General features: G+C 40.0%; 1 protein-coding gene across 4 annotated transcripts in view; it reads left to right on the forward strand.

Annotated features, from left to right (window-relative positions):
- trappc9 (trafficking protein particle complex subunit 9) overlaps positions 1-25,314 on the forward strand; it is a 245,413-nt gene that overhangs the window by 40,397 nt on the left and 179,702 nt on the right. For all 4 annotated transcript variants that reach the window (XM_083925898.1, XM_083925900.1, XM_083925899.1 and 1 more), the window contains 4 exons: positions 7,376-7,461; positions 16,274-16,400; positions 16,577-16,709; positions 22,410-22,573. In XM_083925898.1, the coding sequence (XP_083782024.1) occupies positions 7,376-7,461; positions 16,274-16,400; positions 16,577-16,709; positions 22,410-22,573 (510 nt within the window). The remainder of the gene's footprint in view (positions 1-7,375; positions 7,462-16,273; positions 16,401-16,576; positions 16,710-22,409; positions 22,574-25,314) is intronic.

Here is a 25,314-nt window from a genome sequence, read left to right on the forward strand (position 1 = left end):
GTAATTTGCGGGCGGCAAGCCAGTCAGATCAGCCCCTGGAGTCTGAAGAATTTTGCTGACGTTATCCATTAAAAACAGTATTTTGCTACATCAGCTAGCTAGCAATTCGACCGCATTAGCAAGCGAGCTAACATGAGCTAACATTAGGAGTCTGATCCTGGACCGCATGTGTCCGACTCCCCGCCGCAGCTTCAAACTAGATGCCGCCGTTAGTCCTGACAGAAGAGACGCCATCCTTAGGTCCATCTCTGGGGCGGCGCTGCAGAATATATGACAGATGTTCGTTTGTTGACGTTAGGGGACTCCATTTAGCTATCACTGTTGGCTGTGGGTGAGCTGAAGAGAGGTGAGGGACTCAAAACATCACATTCTTTCCATACCTTTCCATAGAAGTCGATCCATAGTTATAGTTATAGGCAACTGAGAAAGTCAGGGAAGGTCTCAATATTTAAGTTGCGTAACAACCCGTTCGCCCACTGGCAATAAAAAACTATTAATACATGAAATGTTACACACAGGACCTTTAATTGGGAGCTTGCTCGACTCAACTGCAATTTTATTTTATTGTTTTTATTTTATTGTGGCCCTTTTGTTTGAATTCCTGTCATGGCATCTTGTAAACAAAGCCTATCCTCTAACCTAGTCCAATTTTAAATCGACAGCTCCTCCTAACTGCCAGAGGAACAGGCAGTTGATTCATCACTTAGGATGTGAGCAGCAGCAACAGGCTCAAGGCTATTCTGGAGTGAGTCACTGCGGTCCTGACTGGAACTCTGGTGTTTGAAAAACTACACTTTGTTTGTGTTGCGTCTGGAGTGAATCCATTTCAGTGTTTTATGCAATCCCAGATACAGAATCATCAAACAAAGTGCAATTTAGCATCATGCTGTCGTTGACTTGTGGTGAGAAAGTGAGTGACTTTCCATTCGCCGGGGGTATAGTTGAGATTGCGTTGGTTTTCAAGTTGTAGACGTCAGAAGCAGCATGTTCCCGTTGCTGAGTCAGGGACATCATGCAGGTCCCCCTTCATCTCTCAGCACTTTGAAGCCCTTTGAGGTCCATTTCTGTTCCTTTGAAGCAGAAGTTTACATCTTCGGAGTATATTTTTATCAAAGTATAGCTATGAGATCAATGCCCAGTCTAACTCATACTCAACAATTAAAGTAAAAGTCATAAACATTATATCTGAGAACTGAAATTGATAGTCCATTTTGAGACGAATATTGATGCCGATTAAACCTTTTATTTAGGGTTTATTGTAAAAATGTGTCTCTTTCACCTCAGCTTATTTATTTTTTTTGTCATTTAAGACTTTATAATTTGTTGTTTGAGACTAACTTATAGCCAAAGCCTTTGAACAGAGTGTGTCTTCTTTGCCTGTGTTAGAAAAGTTTCTTTTTTATGTTCTTTTGCAGAAGATTATTGGAGCCTGCTGTATTTTGAATAAACCATTACAGCCCACTAGAGAAAAATAATGTTATTGCTTTAATGCAGTGATGGGTCATTTGGAAATCTTGTTTTAATGACAGCCAGTGATTGTCCCTCAGGTGCAAACGACGTCATACGCGGGTTTGCATATTGTTGTTGACATCTTGCAATTACTTTGATAAAGGTGGTTGTCAATTGCAGCGAGGGGGGGATCATCTGAACGGGCCTAAAGGAAAACTTGGAGGAGCGGCTTGTGACTAAAATGAGAATAGCTGGTTCACCTTAAAGGACGGCCCACTTTAAGTTCATGAGTCTGAGCTGTAATTGTCTCTAGCTTCCGGGCTAACTCCCTTCATTTTAATCACCCGTTTGCGAACGAGACACGGAACTTGGCTTGGACCTGTAGGTGTTGTGGCATATGGATAAATCCACAGCACACACTGCACTGCTACTTTCACAGATATAACGTTACTGTTAACCTTGTCATACTCACTTTCGCATGCACCTCTATCTTGGTAGTTTCAAAAACATCTTAAAAAATGAAGGGAAACTCCTGCAGCGAGCTCTGTCCTCCTGCACTCCTGCTCTTGGCAGGAGACAACTGACACTCGTCCCGCGCATCGGCTCATCCAGATGCTCTCCACATTGTTTTTACGTTCATACCATTCAGGCGGGTTAAGGCGGTGCGCCTAAGCCATATAATGGCATGGAAAACGCTGATCTTACATAAAGTGTGCAAAATAACATGAATGTTGAACATGTAAATTTATCTTAAGAAGAATTGTCATCAAATGTAAATACCAAAAGAGCCGGGCCTTATAGTCCTAATTTACCCTGTTTCCTGGTTAATCTAAAATAAAAATAAAAAACAATTCATATTAGAGGTGTGTGACAGTGATTGGACCACAAGAGCTAATATCCACGCTCTTGAGCTGCTCTTTTCTGGGATCAGGGTTTAGATTTTCTTCTGGTGCAGCATGTTGTTGTGAGTCTTTGGAGATTAATTCAAACATCCCTCCCAGTTCCTCTGGAGAGCTAGCTGCCAGCTAATGAAGTTAAGAGTCCTCTTTAAGTCCTTCAAGGCATCTCCCAGCACGCAGGAACTGTAGAAATCAAGTGTTAACTGTGAACATGCATTCATCACACCACAGCCGCGTGTAGGCGTGTCCTCCCATACAGAACTCAGTGTTATTTCTGCTTCCACACACAATCACATCACGCTGTATGATATCTGCTGCAACCTCAGTTGCCCTTATTAATGTCTCGAACACAGCTGGGATTGTGAAAAGACATTTTTGCATTTGGGTCTAGTGTGTACTTGCTTGTCATCAGTGATATGTACACTATAGTGCTGTTCTTGAGGACTTCATTATGCTCAGATACGTGCCACGGCTGTAAACTTTTACAGCTTTGAGTAAACCATCACTTCCCACTAAATCATTTTACTGATGGGCAACCAGAGCCTAGTATTCTTTGCCAGGCTCTGGCAAATAAGGTGTTTGGACACTGAGAATATATGTGTGCATTTTCACGCTCTTTAAATCATATGCTATGAATCAGGCTGATGTTCAGCCATAAAAGAAGGGGTCCTCTAATGGGAGATGGTTTTCTCCATAATTGCTCAGAGACTCAGCTTTAAGAAATGTGTAGTCCACAGCTCTCCGTTCACTTTGAAGCGGGTGATAGGCTATTTATTACAGTGGTATGTGGGCATACAGGGACGTGAACTTGACTTCATCTAGTCCTCACAGGGGAGGCAGAGACACAGTGCAGTCAGTAAGTGTTTGGACAGTGACATTTTTCATCGTGTCACATTGGATTTGAAATAAAACGAGGAGGTTAGAGTGCTGGCTTCCATCCTTAAGGGTACTTAGGAGAGTTCACATCCAGAGTAGGTGAGCAGTGTAGGACTTGTTACCTTTTCATACATTTTCTCCCAATATCGGAATAATACAGCAGGGCAATGATCCTAGACATACAGAGTCTGAAGGGCCACACAGTGGTATGGTCTTGACTGGCCAAGTCAACCGACCTCAGTCCAGCAGAGCGTGTTACATTTGCTGAAAATCAGAGTGAAGGCAAGAAGATTAATCACTGCCTTCTTCCCCCACCCTTATGAAATAGACTTCTGTAAATCAGTCGACAGGACCACTCCGAATGCAAAAAAGATGCTAGATTATTCTTTGTATCTTGAGTTTTTATACCATTTTATTTTTTTATTTTTAATTTTAAAAACTTTCCCAAGAGCCTAAAAGTTTTATGGGTCGAGCCAGACTGAGCAGGCAGGAACAACTAATAGGCATGGCCAGTGAGCTGCACAATGTGGAAGCAAACAAGGGAGTGAGAAAACTTTTTGGGTTTATACACTCACGATTATAATTCAAATGGATGGGCACCATGTTGGAGATGTTGGTATCTATGGCATCCAGCTCTTACTGTATAATACATCCATGGTCAGCATGAGGATGAGGGAAAAAAGTAGTTGGCCATTATATGTCGCTGAAATGTAGTCCACATTCAGACCGCCAATGTAGTATTAAAAAAAAACACACAAATTGAATCTTGAATATCTGAGGTGGAAACTTTCCATGTAAAATTAACAGGAATTTATGTGACAGGAGAAAACAGGAGTAAAATGGAAATAAGGGGGGTAATTAGCTCAGTTTGTGTTTACCGTGTCATATGGAGATAGAAACAAGCCTTTTACCATATCATAAGCAGACCTAATCGTAAAGCCTATTAATAGAAATGAAAAAAAATCAACAGTTTTGTTGAATTATTAAATAGTAATTCAATTAGTTGATTTATTTGAGCTAATTTTACAACAACAGAAACAGAATCTATGCCTTCACTGTACTGCTTCAAGCTAATCATTAGTAGCCACGTGTGACTTTTAGCCACACATTTCTCTGTTAATAGTTTATACACAGAAAAACTGTCTCGATGGCTTATTTGATGTATGTAAGTGCCGAAAAAGACCACGGGGTGATTTTGCGCCGAAATTACACTTTAAGAACCGTTGGAGGCCAAAACGGTAATTGAAAATAAAATTTGATTAACTGAGCAGACCTACAAGTATTTTTGGAAATTTCCAGACCCTTTGTAACCCTAATCTAGATCAATGTACTGCAACTTCATCCATCAAGGCCCACGTTTGTTACACTACTTTGTAATGTGAGTGATGTTTTATTATAGTTTATTCAAGAACGTCTTTTGCGAGTCTTTCAGATGCATACCGCAGTGTTCATCAGTCTATGGAGGAGGCTCAGTTGTTTATATGACATCATAAAGACATATGACATGAGGACGACAGAGTTTAAGTTAAGATTATTTGATCCCACTACACTTTCTAAAGTCAAGAATGAACTTATAATCACTCTCACTACACTAATACAGCATTTCTGTTTTATTGTATGAGCTATTTCAATTCTTCCATTTACACTGTTGTTTAATTGTCTTACAGAAATATGTCTCCTTCAATGGCACTAATGACTCAGAGCTCAAAGGCTCGGCTTTAGTTATGTTCAGATGCGTTCCCTCCCGCTCTGGGGTCACATTATTTCACATGCATGACTCTTGCTCCAATGCCCAGGTGTAGTGTGCATGTTTTATTCAGTGTGAAAGATGAGCGTCGCTGATAGTTTAACATAATATTTCTCTGTAGATTGCATTAAGACAAGTGAACATCTTCAGTTCTGTCTCTGATCAAAAAAAAAATATTTCACAGCACATAGTTTAGTTAGTTTACTAGAGATAGTTTGACAAAATAATTTGCCCTTTAAGGAACCAAACACAGGCAATGTTTAACCAATCGTGCAGCCATGCATTGGCTCAAAATATTCATCAGTGCTTTCTCGATGAGGTTTCAAAGAGCTGAAGCTTTTGAAGATCTGTGCAGAATCTCAATGGCCACTTGAGGAGAGAAGACCGAGGCAACACCAAGAAGAAAGCAGCAATCCACTTTGTGTTTGGTGTGAGTGTGAGGTGTATTTCACACTTAATTGGCCTGGCTATGAGAGCATGCCTGTGAGCCACACCTCAGGTTGTGTGGGGCTTTCCAGACATTTATATCATGGATATTCTTTTGACTGACTTAATTTCCCAAGGTGCATGGCTGGACTTTGCCTTCCATAAATCCCTTTTCCTGCAAGGGCCTGAGCTAGGATTTTCAGGCCCGCTTTTGCAGATGTATTTACAGAAATGGACTCTCCAAATGGACTACGTAATATATTACATTTCAAAATGGAGATGGGTATGGCTACAGTGGGACTAAAGTAGGGTCTCAGTCTAACCGACCCTTTCAACATCTCATTCAGGAATGATGGATGGTGCAGTGCAGAGCTGTAATCTCTTCATATTTTTTTCTAAAAGTAAAACTAAGCTGTTTTCTTAGAATCCAAGATATTCTCTAAGGGTGTTTGAACCTTATTCAATCTGCTTGAATACGGCACCGATAATGCAACGCTAAAATACCTTTTACAATTCACTTTTCAAATCAGCTCCAGCAACCCAATATATTACATGTATACACTACATTGCCCAAAGTGAAGACACATTACTGAATATCTTATTCCAAAATCATGGGCATTAATCTGCCTTCACTTTTCTCACAAGGTTTTTTGTTTTACATGGTTTGGAACCTGGCTACAGGCTACTCATTCTGCAATAAGAGCATTAGCCCTGTGAAAAAATATACATATATATATATATATATATATATATATATGTATATACATTTTTTTAAGCTGTCTCGACAGAGTCTGAAAGCAGTTCAAGTCCCAGTGATGTTATACTGTATATCAACACTCACAGAATGCCTCTTAAACAATCACATTACTTGGGCCAAGCTAACTGTTGTGCAATCACATTTAAGAAGCTAAAATCAGATAATTTGACTTAACTTTCTATAAAATGATAAAACTTTTGCTTATAGTTTTATAAACTGCTGTGTGGTGTTTAGGCACTGTACAATCTGTACAAAAACTTAGTGTAGAAACGACAGGTTGTGGTTCTATGTGAATTTATGTGCCAGACTGTTTCTTAACTTCCTGGACAGCAAGACTCCAGGAAGCTACTACTCTGGGAGAGTCTGGTATGGGATGCCCCCATAGTTTAGGGATTAAGAAGCCGACCATAAACCGCAACATCACAGAGTCAGGTCTGGCATAAAATGCCCCCAAAATACTACTAATAATAAAAAGAGTCTGGCACATAACCCTCTGCACTAATTTTTTTTTTTTTTAATGGATTAAACAAAGGAGATAAAACAATACTGAGCTAAGGAGGTTCTGATCTTTAAACAGAGCGAGACCACCTTTATCCCTGTTTCCAGTCTTTTGAGTTTCCAGTTAGACATTCGGGAAATAACTTAGTCGCTCTGCTCCAGCTTAATTTTGCATATAAGTACTACATTTTACATTTTTGTTTGTGCATGTATGAGCAAAGCAGATCTAATTAATTCGTCAGATTTTGGGGTGATGGCCGGTGGTTTTACTTTAAACTTGAAATGAAGCTAGGTTAGCGGTTCTGCCCTGCTTCTGGTCTTTATGCTAAGCTAAGCTAACTGGCTGTAGCTTTTTAATGAACGGACAGATATGAGAGTGGTATCAATCTTCACATGTGAGCAGCTGCAAGAGATCAAATGAACGTATTTCCCCAAATGACAAAATTACTGTTTTAAAGATGCTGGGCGCAGGTTAAGTGAAGGGTAATACAAACTAGATGAGCGCTCAGTTTGTTTCTACATGAATTAACATGAATCTGAAAAAGTGTTATTTAATTAGACTTTAAACATTTTTTTTTTAAATGTACATCTATCACTGACTGTTTCCTTTGATCTGCAATGTTGCCCTAATGGGCTATTTTCCTCAGCTCATTAATTTATAATGGTTTTTAATACCACCAACATCTTACTTTAAGGTAATCATGTATGCTTTTCTTTTACTAGACTTCCAGTGGGTTCAAGGAGATGTTTGTGAAGTGCAGCTAATGGTCTACAACCCCATGCCTTACGAACTTCGTGTGGAGAACATGGTGAGTGACATATTTATTACACTTAAGCTTCCGATGTACTGTCAGAACATGTTTTGAAGGAGAATCTGAGATTTCAGTATTTGATTAATCTGAATTTTTGAATATCAACCACTTGTGAAAACAGAAGGTTGCTGACTTGCTTGTCTTGCAGTAGTAATACAAAACAGTCCCTCTGCACCCACCTAAGAACTGCAACAGTGCAAGCAATAATGCTTTGTAATCATCCTTGATAGCCTAATCAAGATCCCTTAAAAGCTTTTTTTGACAGTTTAATACCGTAATGATTGTAAGAGATGGTGAGAATAAAGTCTTCTCGCTCCTGACAGTGAGAAAACATCACCGGGGAGAGGCACACCCCCTGTAGTGCTGTTAATTTTATGGGTTCAGACACCATCCTGTCAGACCAGATAGGTTCTATATTGGGGTAAGCATAAGGCCATTCGCTCTCCTTTTCAGTGCAAAATAAAGTTTAAAAAAGAGCCATCAGACATCAGGCAGTTCATTTTAATTGTATTGTTTAAAAGCTGCTTGGTGACTGCAGCCTTTTACATTCAGAGCATTTCCTTCTTAAAGGCCCTCCAACTGTAGTCAGACCGGCACTTCTGCGACATCCATTTGTATTTTATAGACCTTGTCAGTCCATTACCACTCCTTTTCAAAACACACACCAGTTTAGCCACTCTGTCAGGTTCAAGGGTGCAAAAGATTACCAAATAAAATACTGTTCTTTCTGCTCACTGCCGCGTCTGTTTATGAATGCAATGGGACATCCTTGAAATGCAAAGCAATCATCAGGCTCAATAAAAAAGGCCAACAGGGACAGGCCTACTTTCAGCTGCTACAGTAGATAGCAGCGACACACACTTACGCAACGCGCTACCTGTCAAAAGTGATGTTGCCTGTAATTATTTGGAAAGTCGAGAACAAATTGCCGTGAAAGTTTCGTGGCAGAGTGTAAACTGAGACAGCGGCCTCTTAATCGCGCCGTCCGTCTCGGCGCTGATGCCAAATAGACTAGGACAGGTCTTGCTGGTTGATTTAGCCGCCCTGCGTCGTCTGATAACGGCACATGCTGTTACAGACACAGGGAATGCAGGCCGCCTCCGGTTTGGAACATCTGGAAAGAATTTGAACCGGAGGAGTAATCACCAGACGGTTGCCTTTGTGTATGTTAAAGCTCCAGTGAGCTTTATATGTGTCTGAGAAATATCATCTCACTAGATCTCAAAGTGCGGCTGCAGCAGAGGAACGCGTTTCATCCCTTGACACAGTAGATGACTTTTTCAGTTGAAAATAACGATTCAGAACTTAACAAAGTCAAATTTGTGTCAAACCTGTGTCAAAAAAAGAAAAACAGTTCTTTGTTCACTTTCATATAGTCTTGGCTTGATTTATCAGAATGAATAAAAAATGATTAGTTGATCAATAAAAAATTACAACAGCAATTTTGGTACCCCTTATGGGCTGTACACACCAAGAACTCTTAACTATAAAGTTTTAAAAATTGATCCAACTCAAGCGGAGTGCAGAACTACAACAGTGACGACAGTGGGGAACAATATCGTCGGAATTACTTTCAGTACAATTTGATGAACTATAGAAACACTGACAGCCAACCAAAATCCATTTAAATGGACATTTGTCCATTGGAAGATAGAAAATGGAATAATAATCAAGTGTTTTATAAATGTTTTATCTGTCCTTTCTGACCACCTCTTTTATGCAATCTAAATTGATGGAAACCGTAATGCAGAAGACGAGGGACATGCAGGGTTCTGACTAGGGCTGCCCATTACTAATCCTCATTCAGAGTGAATAGTCGACTAATATTTATATAACTTCTATATATATTCTATTTCATTGTTCTTCAGTGTTCATGCACCCATATAAAACTATCATTATAGTTATAGTTCTTGGTATGGATTTCCCTTTAATCTCATTATATCATTTATCAAGCAAAACAATCCAAAACATTTGCTATTGCCAGTCTCTCAATTGTGATGCGTTGTTGCTTAAATATCTCTGTACAAAAACTAAGTGTAGAAACGACAGGTTGTGGTTCTATGTGAATTTATGTGCCAGACTGTTTCTTAACTTCCTGGAGTCTCAGCAGGTTTTCTGACAACTTCACAGTGACAGCAAGACTCCAGGAAGCTACTACTCCGGGAGAGTCTGGTATGGGATGCCCCCATAGTTTAAGGATTAAGAAGCCGACCATAAACCGCAACATCACAGAGTCAGGTCTGGCATAAAATGCCCCCAAAATACTACTAATAATAAAAAGAGTCTGGCACTTAACCCTCTGCACTAATTTAATTTGTTTTAATGGATTAAACAAAGGAGATAAAACAATACTGAGCTTAGGAGGTTCTGGTAGGTGGATTTGCCTTGTTGCGTAATATTTTTGTAAAATGAATATCTGTGGTCACCTCTGACATTCCCCTCTGCCCGTTCACCATGTTTTCCACAGTGGACTTCAGTTTAGGTTACGATAATAACTGTGGTTCTATGAATGAATACAGAGTGTAGCATTACTTATAGAGTGGCGAGAATTTTCAGATTGTTTGATTTGAAATGAATTTGAATGAGTTTAAATGAACCTTCAACCTTATGAACTTTAAATCAGTTTAAAGTATAAATAATTCAATATTTATTATTAAAAAACAATATGTTAAAGCAGAGAAAAAAACGAGTGTAATTTTTGCATTCAAATAAATTCAATCAGTTATAAATATCTCCCACTGTCCCTTCATTAAGGAAAAGCACATTATTTGATTGAAAGTCAGCAGGAAGTCAGCCGGTTCAGCAAGAGAAGGGCTCTATTGAGTATGCTCTATGGGACTGAAATTGCAAGAGCCTGAAGAGCCTTCTAGGCATATGCACTCATTTGAAGTTCCATCTGAAGTTCAGGGAGTTACTGTACTTCTCACAACATATGAACTGCCTGTGTGCAGAGGTACTGTGCGGTGAAACGGACAAGGTCAAATAGTGACAAGGAGGTTATTAACTTCTCCCACCTACATGTGAACTGATCAGGTCACAGATGCAGGCTGAAGGCCTTCGCGGCTCCATGGCAGTGGGGAACCTCAGGTGGTGTTGTAGAGTCACGCAGGTAGAGACAGACAGGGTGACGCAAGCTGCTAAGAGCTCCTCTCTACCCCCCAGACAAAGTGACTGCCGTTTGACCGGAGTAACCATCTATCCGCTGTATATAAACCAGCTCTCCGAGGCACGCACGCACGCACGCACGCACGCACACACACACACACACACACACACACACGGTCACTTTTCCATCTTCCTTCACCAAGGTGACCCTGTAGTTTGGCAAGACTCCTTCTCAGTCACCACACGATTTCAGCACTAATACCCAGCTTTGTTCTGTGCTTTATTGATTTTCAATTAAAGTGGGGCTTTTTTAGCACAATCCCCACCCCTGTACTTTCATTTTCATAGGGGTCACCGTCCGATGCTTCTGCACAAACAAAGTGTGGGATATTTATTAGCTTTTTCTCAAAATGACAGAATCTTAGGTCAGCTGAGTTATTTGCAGTAAAGATGGATTCATCACTTATTTCAACGAGAGGGGCACTCCGCCAAGCCATGCCCTACCTCAGTGCTTCTCCAACTGTGTGAGGGCTGACCAAGTGTGCCTTGAAATTAGTCTCATTTATGATGATATGTACAATCATATGTAAAATTGTCTTGCTTTCATAAATGTTTGAGAACCACTGCCCTATCTCACAGTGCAAATGCAGTGGGAAGTTTACCAGTTGGGAACACATTTTTCCGATTATTCCGACACCACATGAATTCAGCACAAAAAGCCAAATGCGATGTTCAACTAAAGTGAAAAATAATTTGTTTTTCCACCCTGTGATTTGAAACCGCTCCAAAATATAATGAGTTCTTCATTGACTCACGCTACATCCTTCCACCAAGTTTCATGGAAATCGGACCAGTGGTCAAATAAAACAAACAAACAAAAAAACCAACCATGTCATAAGAAAGCGCCAAACTGGATTTATACTGAATGTGTAGTGTTTGATTGTGAGCCAAATGAATACTAAGAGAAACATCTGTGTTTGGAAACTGTGCTTTTTTTTTGTTTGGCCTTCTCCGCATGACTTTTTTGTTTCAATCGCACGTGCAGTAATGTGCCAGAGCAAAGAAATAATCGTAATTATAAATAATAATCACACCATTATCCTAGCCTTAGTTACAACAAAACAAAAGGTTAACTGCTCACTCCGTGTTGTACAATGAAGTCAGTCCAGACTAGCTCAAACAATACAATGGAAAATGCTTGAATCGTTATTGTTAGTGAGACAGGCTAATTAACCTTATCAAAGCTGAATGCAAATTAACTATTTCCAATAGGTTAACACAGATACTTCTGCTATCCAATAAAGGCGAATAATGTGAACGCAAGGAGAGTTTAAATCAAAGCCGTGGCACCTAAGAGGCTCAGCTCTTCGGCAGCCTTCCCTCTAGTGAGGTAGTGTCTGCTGTTAGGGATTGATGCAGTCATTACATCATCTCTGTCTGCCTCTTGCAACCAGGCAGCGTGTACTGCGAATGTAAATAAAGTTATTCTGAGGGGGGACGTAAGTGCACATTCACAGAAAACTGTAAAGCCACTTGAAGGGCTTTTCTGACTACAAATGAAGCTGAGGGGACAAGGCCTGTTTTTGTCAGTGCATCCAATTTGACAACTGTACACTGTGTCTTTCATTTGTGTTCATTAATAAAACATTTTTGACAATTTGCCATCACAGCCTGTACCAAGCCACATTATTCTCGGACTGCTGAGGTCACTAGGTTCACATGAGATAATATTGTCTTTGTGTAAAAGAACTGCACAAATAGAGTGAGTACTACAGTTAGAAGTTAAAGTCCCTCTACTCTGAAAAAAGGGTTTTTCTTCTGTTTCTGTCTAAAATGTCTGACATTGACTATAGTGATTTGTATCAGAGCAGAGTTTGTTGTTAGAAAGGTGTTTTCACTTTCCTCTCCTGCAGGAGGAGATGTCTGTGCACTTCAATGCAATTTTAAATGTATTTTGGGCAGTTTTAGTTGGAACGTCACTAATCCATAAACCAATCACTGTCTAGTTTCGGAAACAGTATTTGACGGGGGACAACTTCGACACAACACCAGCAAACCCGAAACCTCTGGCTCAGAGCGGACTGTCAGTACAGAGAGAAAACACACTGCCATCATAGCTGTCAGCCACTGACAGTTACAAGCTAACAAACAACAGAAACTAATAAAAGATGCTAACTACACTTAACATTCTGATATGTCTGCTAGTCACTGATTTTAGTGACACAATATTCCTCATCTGAGTCTGGGTCTGACTGAAGCCAGTTTCAGGACGGCGAAACGATAACTTGGTTGCAGATCCCTAACGTTATATAGCCATCTACATAGCTCTGCAAGTCTCATCTGATTCTCTGTGATGTTTTGAGTCATCCTGATGGGCTGGTTGCACACTTCTCTTTTATCTCGGGCCTGCTTGTCAACTTCGCGGAGAAGCTAGCGTGAGTTAAATATGAGAAGTGGTGGGCTGATGAAGAATTTCTTAATGAGGGAGAAAGAGTAGATTTGCTTCCAGCCCTTTCTCTGAGTTTTTTTTACACAGAAAATATTAATCATAGCAGAGTAGTTTTTAAATACTTTAAAACATGTCTGGAGTGAGACTTTAACTGAAATCTGCAGTTGAAATTGACATGTTGAGGGAGAAAACTGGAAGAAGTGACCATCATTATGGTTAAGCAGATAATTCACAAGGCTTTGCAGTAGTACATAATGCAACTATAGCAGCGTGACTGTGGATGGCAGTGCCGGTTGGTCGTTCAGTCCACCTGTTTGGTCCAGACCGAAATATCTAAATGGATCAAATATTCAGGCTCCCTAAAAGATAAATTCAGTATCTTTATCTAGCAGCGTTCACAAGTCAAAACTTGAATACGTCCGGTATTTCAGTTCAGTCCAGATCTTAAACATGATACCTGCTTAATATAAAACATTGTCACTGTGGGCATTTTACAGTGGTTTGTATAGTCTCACAGAGACACTAGCATGGCTGCAGACCAGGCTCTATGGTGGGCGACCATCTGCCTTCACCGGTTGGGGGGATAGATCCCAGATAAGCACAGCAGCGACTTTTATGTCAAGCATGAGCTGTAGTACTCCTTCAGGAAGACAGAAACCTTCAGGGTTGAGATAGCAGTACACAACCTTGTGCTGTGGTTGACACAATAGATAATATCAGACAGTAGTTAATATCTCCTAAACTCTTCTTCAGTCTCGAAGGTCACTTGCCCTCATATTTTTACACAACAGCAGCCACCATCCAGATGTTACCATGATCCGAGGAATTGTTGGCGGTTGGCAGAGTGATTTTTTTTTTTGCTGGTGCACTCTCTGTGGCCCCGCCGCTGTGTCGCTGGACTAGCCTTATTCCAGTAAATGAGCAGGCTGTTTTTTTTCACGCTGGACTAAAATTGGTCTGAATGCAGCCTTTGTGTTGCTACAGTTAATTTCTTTGAGAAACAGCATTAGGATTTGCATATGGGAACAAATCCACTCATGATAAACCGCTGTCCGTAGCAGTTTTGAGCAGTGGCTCAATAATTTACCCCCTTTGAAATATTTTTTCAGCCAAGTAACCCTTGACCAATAAAAGAAAAACATTTTTGGTAGAAAAAAAGCCAACTTTGTCACTGAAAACAAACTTAAATGCTACATGCCAAATGTTTAAAATCCATCACTGAATTCATGGCAAGCCAATTTTTTGTCATCATATTTGGCATCAATAACACTAAGAAGACATTGTAGTTGTTTGTGCTTTACTGAGGATCTTTTTTAGACTTTTCAGCTGTATTGTATTTTAGCACAAATCCATTTGCTTGATTTTCATCTGTCGTTCAATATTATAACTGGTTACTCACTCACAGTGAACAAATGTAATCAGGAACATGATTGCATTTGTACAATGTACCCCCTGAAGTCCTCCTACGGGTACACGTACACTCATTTGAGAAACACTGTTTTAGAGCTTAGAGGACAACTGGCAGGTTAGGAGGGTGAAAACCAGCCCTGTTTAATTTCTGCGTTTGTTATATACCGATACCTGGGCTGAGCATATCAGTCAATACCAGATACTGATCCAATACTACTGTTGAATTAAAAAAAACGTATACGTTGTCATGTGAGTGAAGGCATCAGGTTTGACATTAACATTTAACCTTGTTAATAAAAAGGTAACAAATGATATAAATGTACTTAATATTATTTATTAACAAATAAAGTGGGCATTAGCAGCAAAAAGAAATAACACATCCATGTAAAATGCAGATATTTAAAAATGTAATTTAAAACCCTAGCCGGTGTAGCAAACAGAATTGAAGTGACTAGATCGCTGTTACTGTGCTATGTATGATATTAATGCAAGTATTGACTGGATCAGAATGCTGGATCGGCCTCATTCATCCGATATCTGATCCAGGTATAGGCTCGGTGCATCTCTAGTCGCCGATAGATGGTGATTATGTAACTGCTTGGCCAAAGTTTACTCTTGTTTTCCAAGTCGATAAAGACCACTAGAGTTGAAGTGAAGTGAATTGAATTGAATTGACATCACCACAGGGTGTCAAGAAGACTGTCTTGGTTGCTTTTTCAGGACTTTATTACAACATGGGTTTTATTTTCATTAAGTTGAAGAGTTGAAGTTCTTGCTGTCCTTCCTATCAGTAATAATAATGCTTTATTCATCAATATAACTGAAGATCTGGGATATTGCTGAAGTGATAAGTAAGTGATATTGCTAAAAAAGAAGTCCTGCAGAAACATGATCTGATTGTCTGGCCTTATTCCCGAATCTAAGCGATTACTTTGGTGAGTGTAATGTATTCTAACTGATATAAATGATGGCCAAACTGTGAAAGCATGACATTAAATTTTTAAGAAACTAGAATTATCCTTTGAGTAATTCTTTTCCGTAATTGGTATTTCTGATTCAAATTGACTACAGAAACTCTCATCAGAGGGATCAGAATAAACCTATGGACTCTCAGCTCAATATTTCCCAATGCATAACAAACCTTGCATGGAATATTTCTGGTCTCCCCAATGCCCAGTTGGACTTTGGACTGCATAATTTGAAACCTGTCTGATCCCTCTTCCCTCTGTGTTGTGATCTGTAGGACTTATTTCCAATCACTTCTCAGGCAAACGCTCAAGTGGCCATTCACTATGGAGAGCAAATTTCCCCAATGGAAATGGCCGTTTTATGCTGACAACTTCTAGGCATCATAGGTAGATTAAGATGATGAATCACATGTTGGAGAGATACTTCACACTGAGCTGTAACTGGAGAATCCCACAGCAGCATGTCGCTCTGCTTTTTTTCAAAGGGAAAACTAATGTTGGCACGACAAATAGGACCTGTCAGAGATTGATTTGTTTGTAGAAGTTTCATAGTCAGTTACATTACTTCTTAAAACAGGGTTTCAATGTTTTTTCTGTCTTTAAACATCTGTACAAAATATTATTTGTGATGAAAGTTTTATTTCCCATACAGAAAGTATTTGCTGAATCAGTTTCTAATAATAATTTGAAAGAAACATTTACAGTTGTGGCCCAATTGTATGCTTGTGTTAAGACAAAACACAGATTCAGAGTTCTTCACAACACACTTCTTTTGCCAAGAAATCTTTATTAAAAAAATAGACTTTACGTTTGTGTTGTTTGCTTTTTGCCTCTATATATTTTAATCAAGCCCGATCCTTTCTCATCTTGATTTCAGGGTTTGCTGACATCTGGAGTGGAGTTTGAATCCCTGCCTGCTGCTCTGTCCCTGCCTGCGGAGTCTGGCCTGTACCCTGTCACTCTGGTTGGCGTCCCACGTACAGCTGGCAACATCACCGTCAACGGTGAGTCCATCTGAAAACCCTGGCACATAAAAAGGAGCTGGTTAACGATGATTTCAGTTGCATACGCTGCTGTATCAGAAACATTTTTTTGCCCTGATCTTAACTGAAGGTTTCTCTACTTGAAAAACGTCACTCACTTAAGATCAACATTTCCTGTATTCTGCATTTGAACCCAGGTTACCACACTTCAGCGTTTGGTGTGACCAGTGACTGTCTGTTGGAGAGCCTGCCTGGTGTGAAGACGAGTGGATGTTTGGTGGAGGTCATTCCCTCCCTGCCTCGTCTCCAGCTCAGCACATCACTACCACGGTCAGAAACTCTCTGTATCTGTGTTTTCATGCTTCTAATATTTAAGCTCAAGCTATTGGTATTAGTTTAACTTGTACCAATGATACCAACATGATAGATAACATTCAAACGGGCAAGACTACTGATCTGTGGCTCTGCAAAGTTTGGGATTACCCGCAATGTTTGAACAACTAGCTAACCGGATCATCTGGTAAGTATGCAGCGCAGTCTGTAAGTAGGTCAGTGACAGGCTTTTCATTTAATAAATGCTGAACACCAGCTCATTTGATATGAAACGAGACCTATCAGATTAAGGTTCTGACACACAGCTTTAATTTAATCAGGAAAACTGATTTAATGGGACCAACATTTATAAAAAAGAAATAATGAAAGGGGTCATATCATGTTCATTTTCATATTTGTATTTTGTTTTTTCCAATAGAACATGTTTACATATTTTATTGTTCAAATAACAAAGGAGCCGTTTCTTGTGAAAATCTATGTGACTGAAGGCTGGAGGGCTTTTATTATGAAGGGTCATATACAGGAAGTTGTTACACTCACTCAATGTTAGTGGGTTTTTTTGGCAAATTTTCAAGCATTTATCATATAGGATGGACAGGAAATGGGGAGAGAGAGGGGGGGGGGGCATGTAGCAAAGGGCCACAGGTCGGAGTCGAGCCTCTGCCTCGAGGACGTTCAGCCTCTTTACATGGGGCGACTGCTCTAACCACTGTGTCTTCGATAAATATATATGCACCACTGGTCAATAAAGAAAATCCTGTGTCGAGGGAAGCCCTAGTTATGACATCACAACTGTACAGAAGTCCTGACGGCTCGTTTGAAGTCACAGTTTCTGAATACAAGCTGTGTGCGTTTCTCTGTGGATTGAGCGTTTTGATACTTTGACATTATTTATATAGTACCTCAACCGGCTTTATGATCAATAAAGACATGGAAATATCACTCTACAAAATGGGACCTTTAAGATAATCTTGAATAAAATCATTGTATTTTTTCTTGGGATAACATTTGAAGTCATTTGGTCCTGGTAGGACCTTAGCAAGTGAAACACATGCGCAATTAAACTGGGGTCCGGTGACTGACTGTACAGACAAGCACACTGCTCTCTTTGGCCATAAAAATACAAAAGGGCAAGGAGTCCTACACTGTTCACCCACGATTGATGTGAACTGCCTCAAACATCATTAAAGGTGAAAGTCAGCACTTTAACCTCAAAGCTATGGTTTTATTTCTCATCCATTGTGCTGAGGTACAGAGCCAAAACAATGAAAAATGTGTCAGTGCCCTACTACTCACAAACTGCACTTGGATAGTGTTGGTACTCCATTTCCTAACAAGTAACAAAAGTTTAATGTTGAGCAGGGTCACACAAATCTTGTCATGTGAATGATGCCGGATAATCAGTATACTTTAGATCCTCTTGTGTCAAATGAATAGGGCTGCACCCTCTTTGCCGTTGAGTCGATTTATCAGTAGTTGTGGTCATTTTCTAATCTTTTTTCATGCTGAATGAATGATTTATTTCCAAGAATCTTCTGAGCATATTTTTGGAAAACACAAGATTTCAATTGGTGCTTTTGCGTGATTCCTTCTGGATAATCTCTATTTTACCAATCTGTTGATTAAATTAACTAATTGATTAGTCAACAAAATTGTAGTGGTAGTCGACTAAAAATGTCTTTAGTCGAGGACAGCCCTACAAATTATGTATGTTCCCAATTAAAAAGAGAATGCTTTAGGACGGGGTGCTCTAAAAGCCACGTGTTATGATTCTATATTGTTATCTTATATGCAATCTGGAAACTGCTGAGCATTTCATACAAACTAGCACACTTTAAAGTCACGTTAGGATCCGGTTTGTGGACCCAACCCTGTCATTCAGAAACCAGGTCATAACCTTGTATTCTTTCTCTAACAGATTAACTGTAGTTATAAAAATAGACTCTAGATTATGAGTACTATTTGAAACTGGTAGTGATTCAAAAAGCACTCTTAAATAAGATGCTGGATATGTTTAACCAATCATTGTCGGTGGCAAAAAGTAATAGCTTTTTCAGAGTCAATATGTTTCAAATCCCATATTATAAAATAAGATTCTGTGTGTCTGTGCCTTTAAACGAGACTTCTGTACCACTGTGATGTCACATCTATACTATGTATAGGTAGAAAGGACTGCTGCGGAGCCGTTACAGTCTTTCCCTGGCTGCAGTGACAGTGCAGAGACACCGAGAGTGCAGATTATCTGGAAACGTTGAGCAATCAAAGCAGACTGGGCTTTTTCAGGAGGGGGGTTTAAAGAGACAGATGCTCCAACAGAGCGTTTTCAGACAGAGGGTGAATAACCTGGTAATTGATGTTGATAATGACAGGATTACTGTTCTACACATATGTTCAAATTTAAAGTTCAAACGGTGATTAACAGTTCAGTACTGCACATTTAACTCAAACCCATATTCTAATATTTGTAACAGAGCATTTCTTTCAACGTCAGAACTCGGAGTCGTCACCAGAGGAGCAGGTGAATTTGTTTCTATACATGCTGTCAGGTGAAATAACATTTTCAATGCAGTAAAAGTAGGAAGCATAAGAGGAGTAATCATGGGTTAAATTACTACTAGTAAAGCACCCTGTTGGAGTGTTGTAAATCACTCTGACAGCAGAGCGGCTGAAAAATCCACTATTAAGGTCATGCCTAAAGTACAGCACTTCAGCAGCTTTTGATGTGGAAAATCTTTTTATTCTCCAGTGTTGAAAGAGTACCATAGCAGATACATACAGCAAATAGAATACAAATGCAATATGGTAGCTGGTCTCTTGAGTGCTCACTGGGTCCACAGTTAGACCTTTAGCTCTGACCCCAGCTAAAGAGGTGATTCAGATATCTTTTTGCCTCCAGCACAGAGCTGCATTCTTACAATTTCTCTTTCTCTGCATTACAAACATCAGTGTTAAACATTAGCTTGAATTATTTCTAACATTTTAAAATGCTAAGAGCATAAGACAACTGTATGCCTTTAGTCGGGTTTTACGGAATCATTTTACTGTCAGATTTTAAAGAAGAGAAATATCTGCTAAAATGCAAGTCATCTGTGTTGCTGGTATAGTTGCAAAAACATTTAAATAATTCAGTTTCTTGGTTTAAAAATGTTAGAAATAATTGCTCTATTACAACTTCCAATGTGCGTTTGAAATGTCAGCAACATTGTGAAGAGTTATTTTTGTGTTGACCGCTGTCAAGCTCAGAAAATAGGCTGTTGGTAATGCCATTGTAATTCTAGCCTCAGGCACAGTGTTTGTTGCATTTTAAAGTTTTGACCATGTCCATGTATAATGAGGTATGATGAAGTCATAGAGAACACTTGCACTGATCTTTCATATTATACATTCCCTCATACTCCAGTATTTGCATTACTTTGCAAAAACTGATGCCAGCAGCTCTTCAAAAGTTGAAGCGTCCGCTGTAGGCGTTTCTACAACAAGACACATCGTTTGAACTCACTGCTGCGTACCGTTTATGCTGAATGGTCTTGAGAATCAAGCGCTATTATGAGTAAAACCGACATTCTGTCTTCTGCCGTCTGTGTGCAGAGTGAGCCTTTCATCAATACCGTGCACAATCCCCTGACCATTCTTAATAACTTATGAAACAAGGCTTGTGGCCAGTGTTGAGCGATGTTTTTTTCATTCATCCCAGGTATGATTTCTTATTCCTGGGATAAATAAATGTATTATTATTAAGTCCTCTTTATTTAGCCAATGCAAAGTCCTCGAAGCAAGCTGTTACCTCCTGATCAGCTGTATGGAGGGTGACTAATCCTTTTTTTAGTCTTTGGAGAGGGCAAGCTCCAATTATGTGCTGTTTCTTTGTTTGATCCTCTCCAGGAGCACACACTGGGCTTGAGCTGCTGCCCCACCTGTGGAGACTGGCCAAGCAGGGGCCTTGGCAGGTCCTGAATCTGTCTCCTTGGGAGGTTGTTGCCAGGGATCTTGGGCCATATTCACAAAACATCTCAAAGTGAAAGTGAATTTCCGGTGTAAAACTATCACATGCTCTTTTTAGGCAAATACAAGCCATTGAGACTATTATTTTCGTGCACGAACGACTAACAGAGAAATCCGGGATAGTCACTATCAGTCGCCAACAGCCAAATATGGCTAACACGGATTAGCTCGTGGCGGTGAGTTGAACGCATACAAACGTCTTTTTTAACCACTAACACTGCTCCGAATAACACCAAACCTCTGCAGTAGCATGATAAGAGTCCCTACACCCTAACCGAAGCGTCAACAACGTAGTTAGTGACATCTGAGTTTATTAAAAGAGACCAATTCGACCTATACCAGCTCCCACATAGTGCAGCAATTCATTCAATGTTGGCATAGAATGGATGAACATGATGTCAACCAGAGCAACGAGGTCAACCCTACCCTCTAGTCTTAGTTTAGGAGTCCCTCCCACTCCTTAGTAAAAGTTGGTCTCAGAGGCTTTGGGAATCGGTTTGAAGAAATTACTCCTAACTAAGAATTTTTAGTGTTCCTTAGGAAAACTCTTAGCGCTAAGATAAAATGTTTTGTGAATACGGCCCCTTGTCTGACAGCAGATGTTTGTTTGGGACATTCTTGGACGCTCAATCATTCTCCTAAGCAGATTGGGTGGGATGGTCTGTTTTTTAAATGGCAAATTGGTTGTCTAGATGGGAGACAGGCAGCAGGTGGATTGAAGATGTCTGCATGGATTGGGAGATGGGATGATTCGAATATATTGGGGAGTAAGGTTGGGCAGGACAGGGAGCCAGCGGAGTGCATGTTGAGTGAGTAGTCCTGGTTAGGATTTCTATGTTTGTGTTAAGCTGGCCCTGGTAAAGGGGCACAGTATTCTGCTTCAGTGTAGGCAGCAGAGGATGCAAACTGTAGCCTTAAGTTCGAGACTGACACAGGCAGAGTAGAACAAAGCCTCAGAGCAGTAACGTAACTGGAAAATGATTCAAATGAAATTATCCGGTTTGACCATGGATATGTGTGCGATGGCTAGCTTGACCGTAGTCAAAAATATTAACTAGTCCAGACTACGGGACCTTCTTCTTGTAGTTGTCCTTGCCCTCTCCCCAGATGCATCTGTCCAGAGTGAAAGCAGAGTGAATGTTCTCACGTGGTTTATAGTGATGCATTTCGTGAAAAGAATCCGAACCAAAAGGGAAAATACTCCAAGTTCATCAACTGATTCAGACCAGAACAGACAAACTATAGGTGTGAAAATGCAGTTATTATTCATTAATGGACACACTTTTACTACAACTCAGATGAGGTTTGATGGAAAATCCCACAAATCATTCAGGACGGCTCACCCACTGCAGGAGAAAAAAAAGCCATCAACAAATGACGGTCCAGATAATGAGATACTTAAAAGCACTTATCATCTTCATCAAAACATGAGAGAGATTATTTAATACTGTATCTGTCTTCACACATATCTAGTTGATTAATGGCTAAAGACCCGCTCTTCAAATTATGATCGAGGTATAATGGAAGTGTTTGAAACATCCGAAGTCACATCAGACCTGCCTTTGCCATGACAGGCCTGACATCTCTTGAGTTTTCTTAGAAGTCTTCAATCATGTTGACCCCTTTAGGGAACAAAAGTCAGTTTTACGTTCTGTCATCACTGAAAAGTTCTCCGTCCTCCACATATTTAAACAGGTCAGCCTACACGCCTCAGCCAACGTCCAAAGAGGAACTGTCCAGCACCGTGTCCCTCCAGCTTTTCAATGGAGAGACCCAGCAGATGACCATCACCTTGGAGAACATTGGATCTGAGGACATCGAGACTCTGGAGCTCACCTCTAAGATTGTCAGCACCAAAGGTTAGTCCCCCTATACACTGACTAATCCACATCTGTGGATCCTTGTTTTTTTAGTTCTGAATAGCTCTTATTTCAGATGTTAATGACTAAATAAACAGAAAGTGTCAGTACATAACATGGATGTATAAAGAGAACTGGATACAGTGTCCGAGGATGGCCCTGTTTATTCCTATGGAAGTTGCTCTGTGGCACATGAAGCCGAAAAAACGGAACTGCTGGGTCTGAAAATACCCTGATTAATGACACTGCTTCAACAAGGTTGGGGCCCATAGAATTGACGCTCTAGAGACGTCCAGCAGGCTACTTCCAGTTTAGCGCTCTGGCTAACTTGAATGGGGATTAAATTATTTAATTGTGGAGCTGTTCTCGACCAGTGGTTCGCAAACCTTTTCAATAATGTATCCCATTTGAAATATTTTTTCAGCCAAGTACCCCCTGACTAGCGAAAAACATTTTTGGTAAAACCTAAAAAGCCTATTGAAGATTTACTAAGCAACTACTGTTGAACAGAAAACATCTTAAATGCTACATGTCTGATTAGAATCCATCACTACTTCACTGAATTGTACTTTAATAAACTGCCTCTTCTTAATTGTTGAAAAGAATGCGCTGCTGATGACACACCTTCAAACAGTCAGCTGCTGCAGAGGAGTAGCAAACCACTGCAGTGCTGGGCTGGCACTTCGAGTTGAGTTGAGGCCGTACCGTGCAGTGGAAAAAGGCCATATGTGGATTAATAGCATGTGCAAAAAGTGTGATATCCTTTAAAAGGTGAAACATGCTGAAACAAATGATGTATTGAAATCATTGATGTGCGTACATGTCGGGAATGTTTTTGATGTACTTCACCCACCGAGTTTCTGCTCCAGCCTCTTGTGGTCCCAATGTCTGCAGTGAAACAGAGGTCACTACCCATTCCACATCTTTCATGCCCCTGTGGCTTTTCACTTTGTGTTCCTTCTCTTTGTTCAACACCTGCCCAGGTCCTCAGATCTCTGCAGCCCCCCCCCCCCCCCCCCTCACTCTGACTTGCTCTGTCTGTCTGTCTCTCTTGCTTTCTTGTCTTTGTCTAACTGTCTGTGTGGAAAAAAACACACAGCTTCAGAATTAAAATAGGCAGCAACATTTCAAAAACATTCAACTCTATTGTATTTTCTTGATGAGGAGATAAATGAGAAAACTCCTGGCCCAGTGCTACCTTTGGACAGTCCGAACAGGTGGTTTACAATAATTACAAAATCAAATTTCAAATCCATGTATTCATAGATTGATGAATTTTTAATGAGGCAGAAGGAGTAGATTCCCCTTTTAATGATTTAAATGATAAATTAATTTAATACTTCACACATTATGGTTCCAAGAAGACTTTTTGTATATTGTATATGTATATAAATACATGTCTAGAGGGGATCTTTAAGTAGCAGCCTAGTGTTTCTATTTGCATATTACGCTACAGTATATTCAACAGAACCAGATGATAATAAACACTATATAAAAACTTTCAAGAATGTAACAAAAATAAACACTGTTTATTAAAAATCTCAACACACACTCAACACCCAATTATCTCCTCTATTACAAGGCCCTACACAAAGTTAATATCACCACTCACAAAGAGTTCTGTATAGGCTTCACACACAGAAACACCTGCACACACTGTCCCTCTGCAATAGACAACCACTTTCCCACGTTGCGGGGCAGCTTCTGTCAGTCTTGCATTGCTCACGTATGCTTTTCTGACTTGTCATGCATTTCTCTCACAAGCATGTCAAGAAATTTCTCTATTGTGTAGAGGTGGGAAAAACCTTTGCTGTCCAGCCAATTTATAGCCCAATGGGAGTGTGGTGAGAGAATTACCGCGTCTCTCTTGTTGCCTGAGGACTTCTGTACAGAAGCCCCATCAAGCCCTCCCTCTAAGGTGGATATGAATTAGCCTGCTAATGCTAACGAGTACAGAACTCTAGTTAGAATAGCCTGCTATTTGAACACAGTTATCCAGTGACTGTCTGTATACCTCGCAGAGCCTCCCTGTTCCTTCCATCCCCTGCTCCCTGCTTGCTGGACTCCAAGGTACAATGTAGTCTCTCTTGTTAACAAGAGTTCTCTTTGAAATGGAACTGTTGTGGTGGTTGGAAATGATTTAGGCTGCAAATATAGTTTTGCCTCCAAGGGAATGTTGTTTTCAGAGTTGGATGAACAAAGAAAAAGAACTGACTTCTGTAGACCTGAGTTAGAAAAACACCATCTGCAGTTTCACCCAAAGACTTTCGACAAACACTTAGAACCTCAACGAATGTCCTCGAATCCTCGAAATTATAATAGTGTGCTTAGCTCTAACTTATACTATAACCGTCATTAATTAATATTCAAATGGAATAATTGAAGATAAAAAAACAAAGTCAATTAATCAAGTAAATGCTCCAACTCAGTGACTTCACAGATGTGGACAGAATACTAATACAGTGCACAAGGGTTGGTTAATTATGCTAAAAAGCAATTCAATTCGATTCAACAATCAATGTTTCAAATGCACCAGTGAAATGATTCAAACCACAACGATTGTGATCAGATTGTTCCACAATAGTAACTATTACAATACAACGACTAAAAGCCTTAAAATGTCTGATATTAAATAGAAAACTAGAATTAGTGCCTTGCTCATGTATGCCTCAGCCATTCAACCGTACACATTGCAGTTTACATCCAAACTCTCCAGACCTACATAAGATATGTAATGAAGA

Source organism: Echiichthys vipera, assembly GCF_963691815.1.
Source record: "Echiichthys vipera genome assembly, chromosome: 13".
Lineage (NCBI taxonomy): Eukaryota > Metazoa > Chordata > Actinopteri > Perciformes > Trachinidae > Echiichthys > Echiichthys vipera.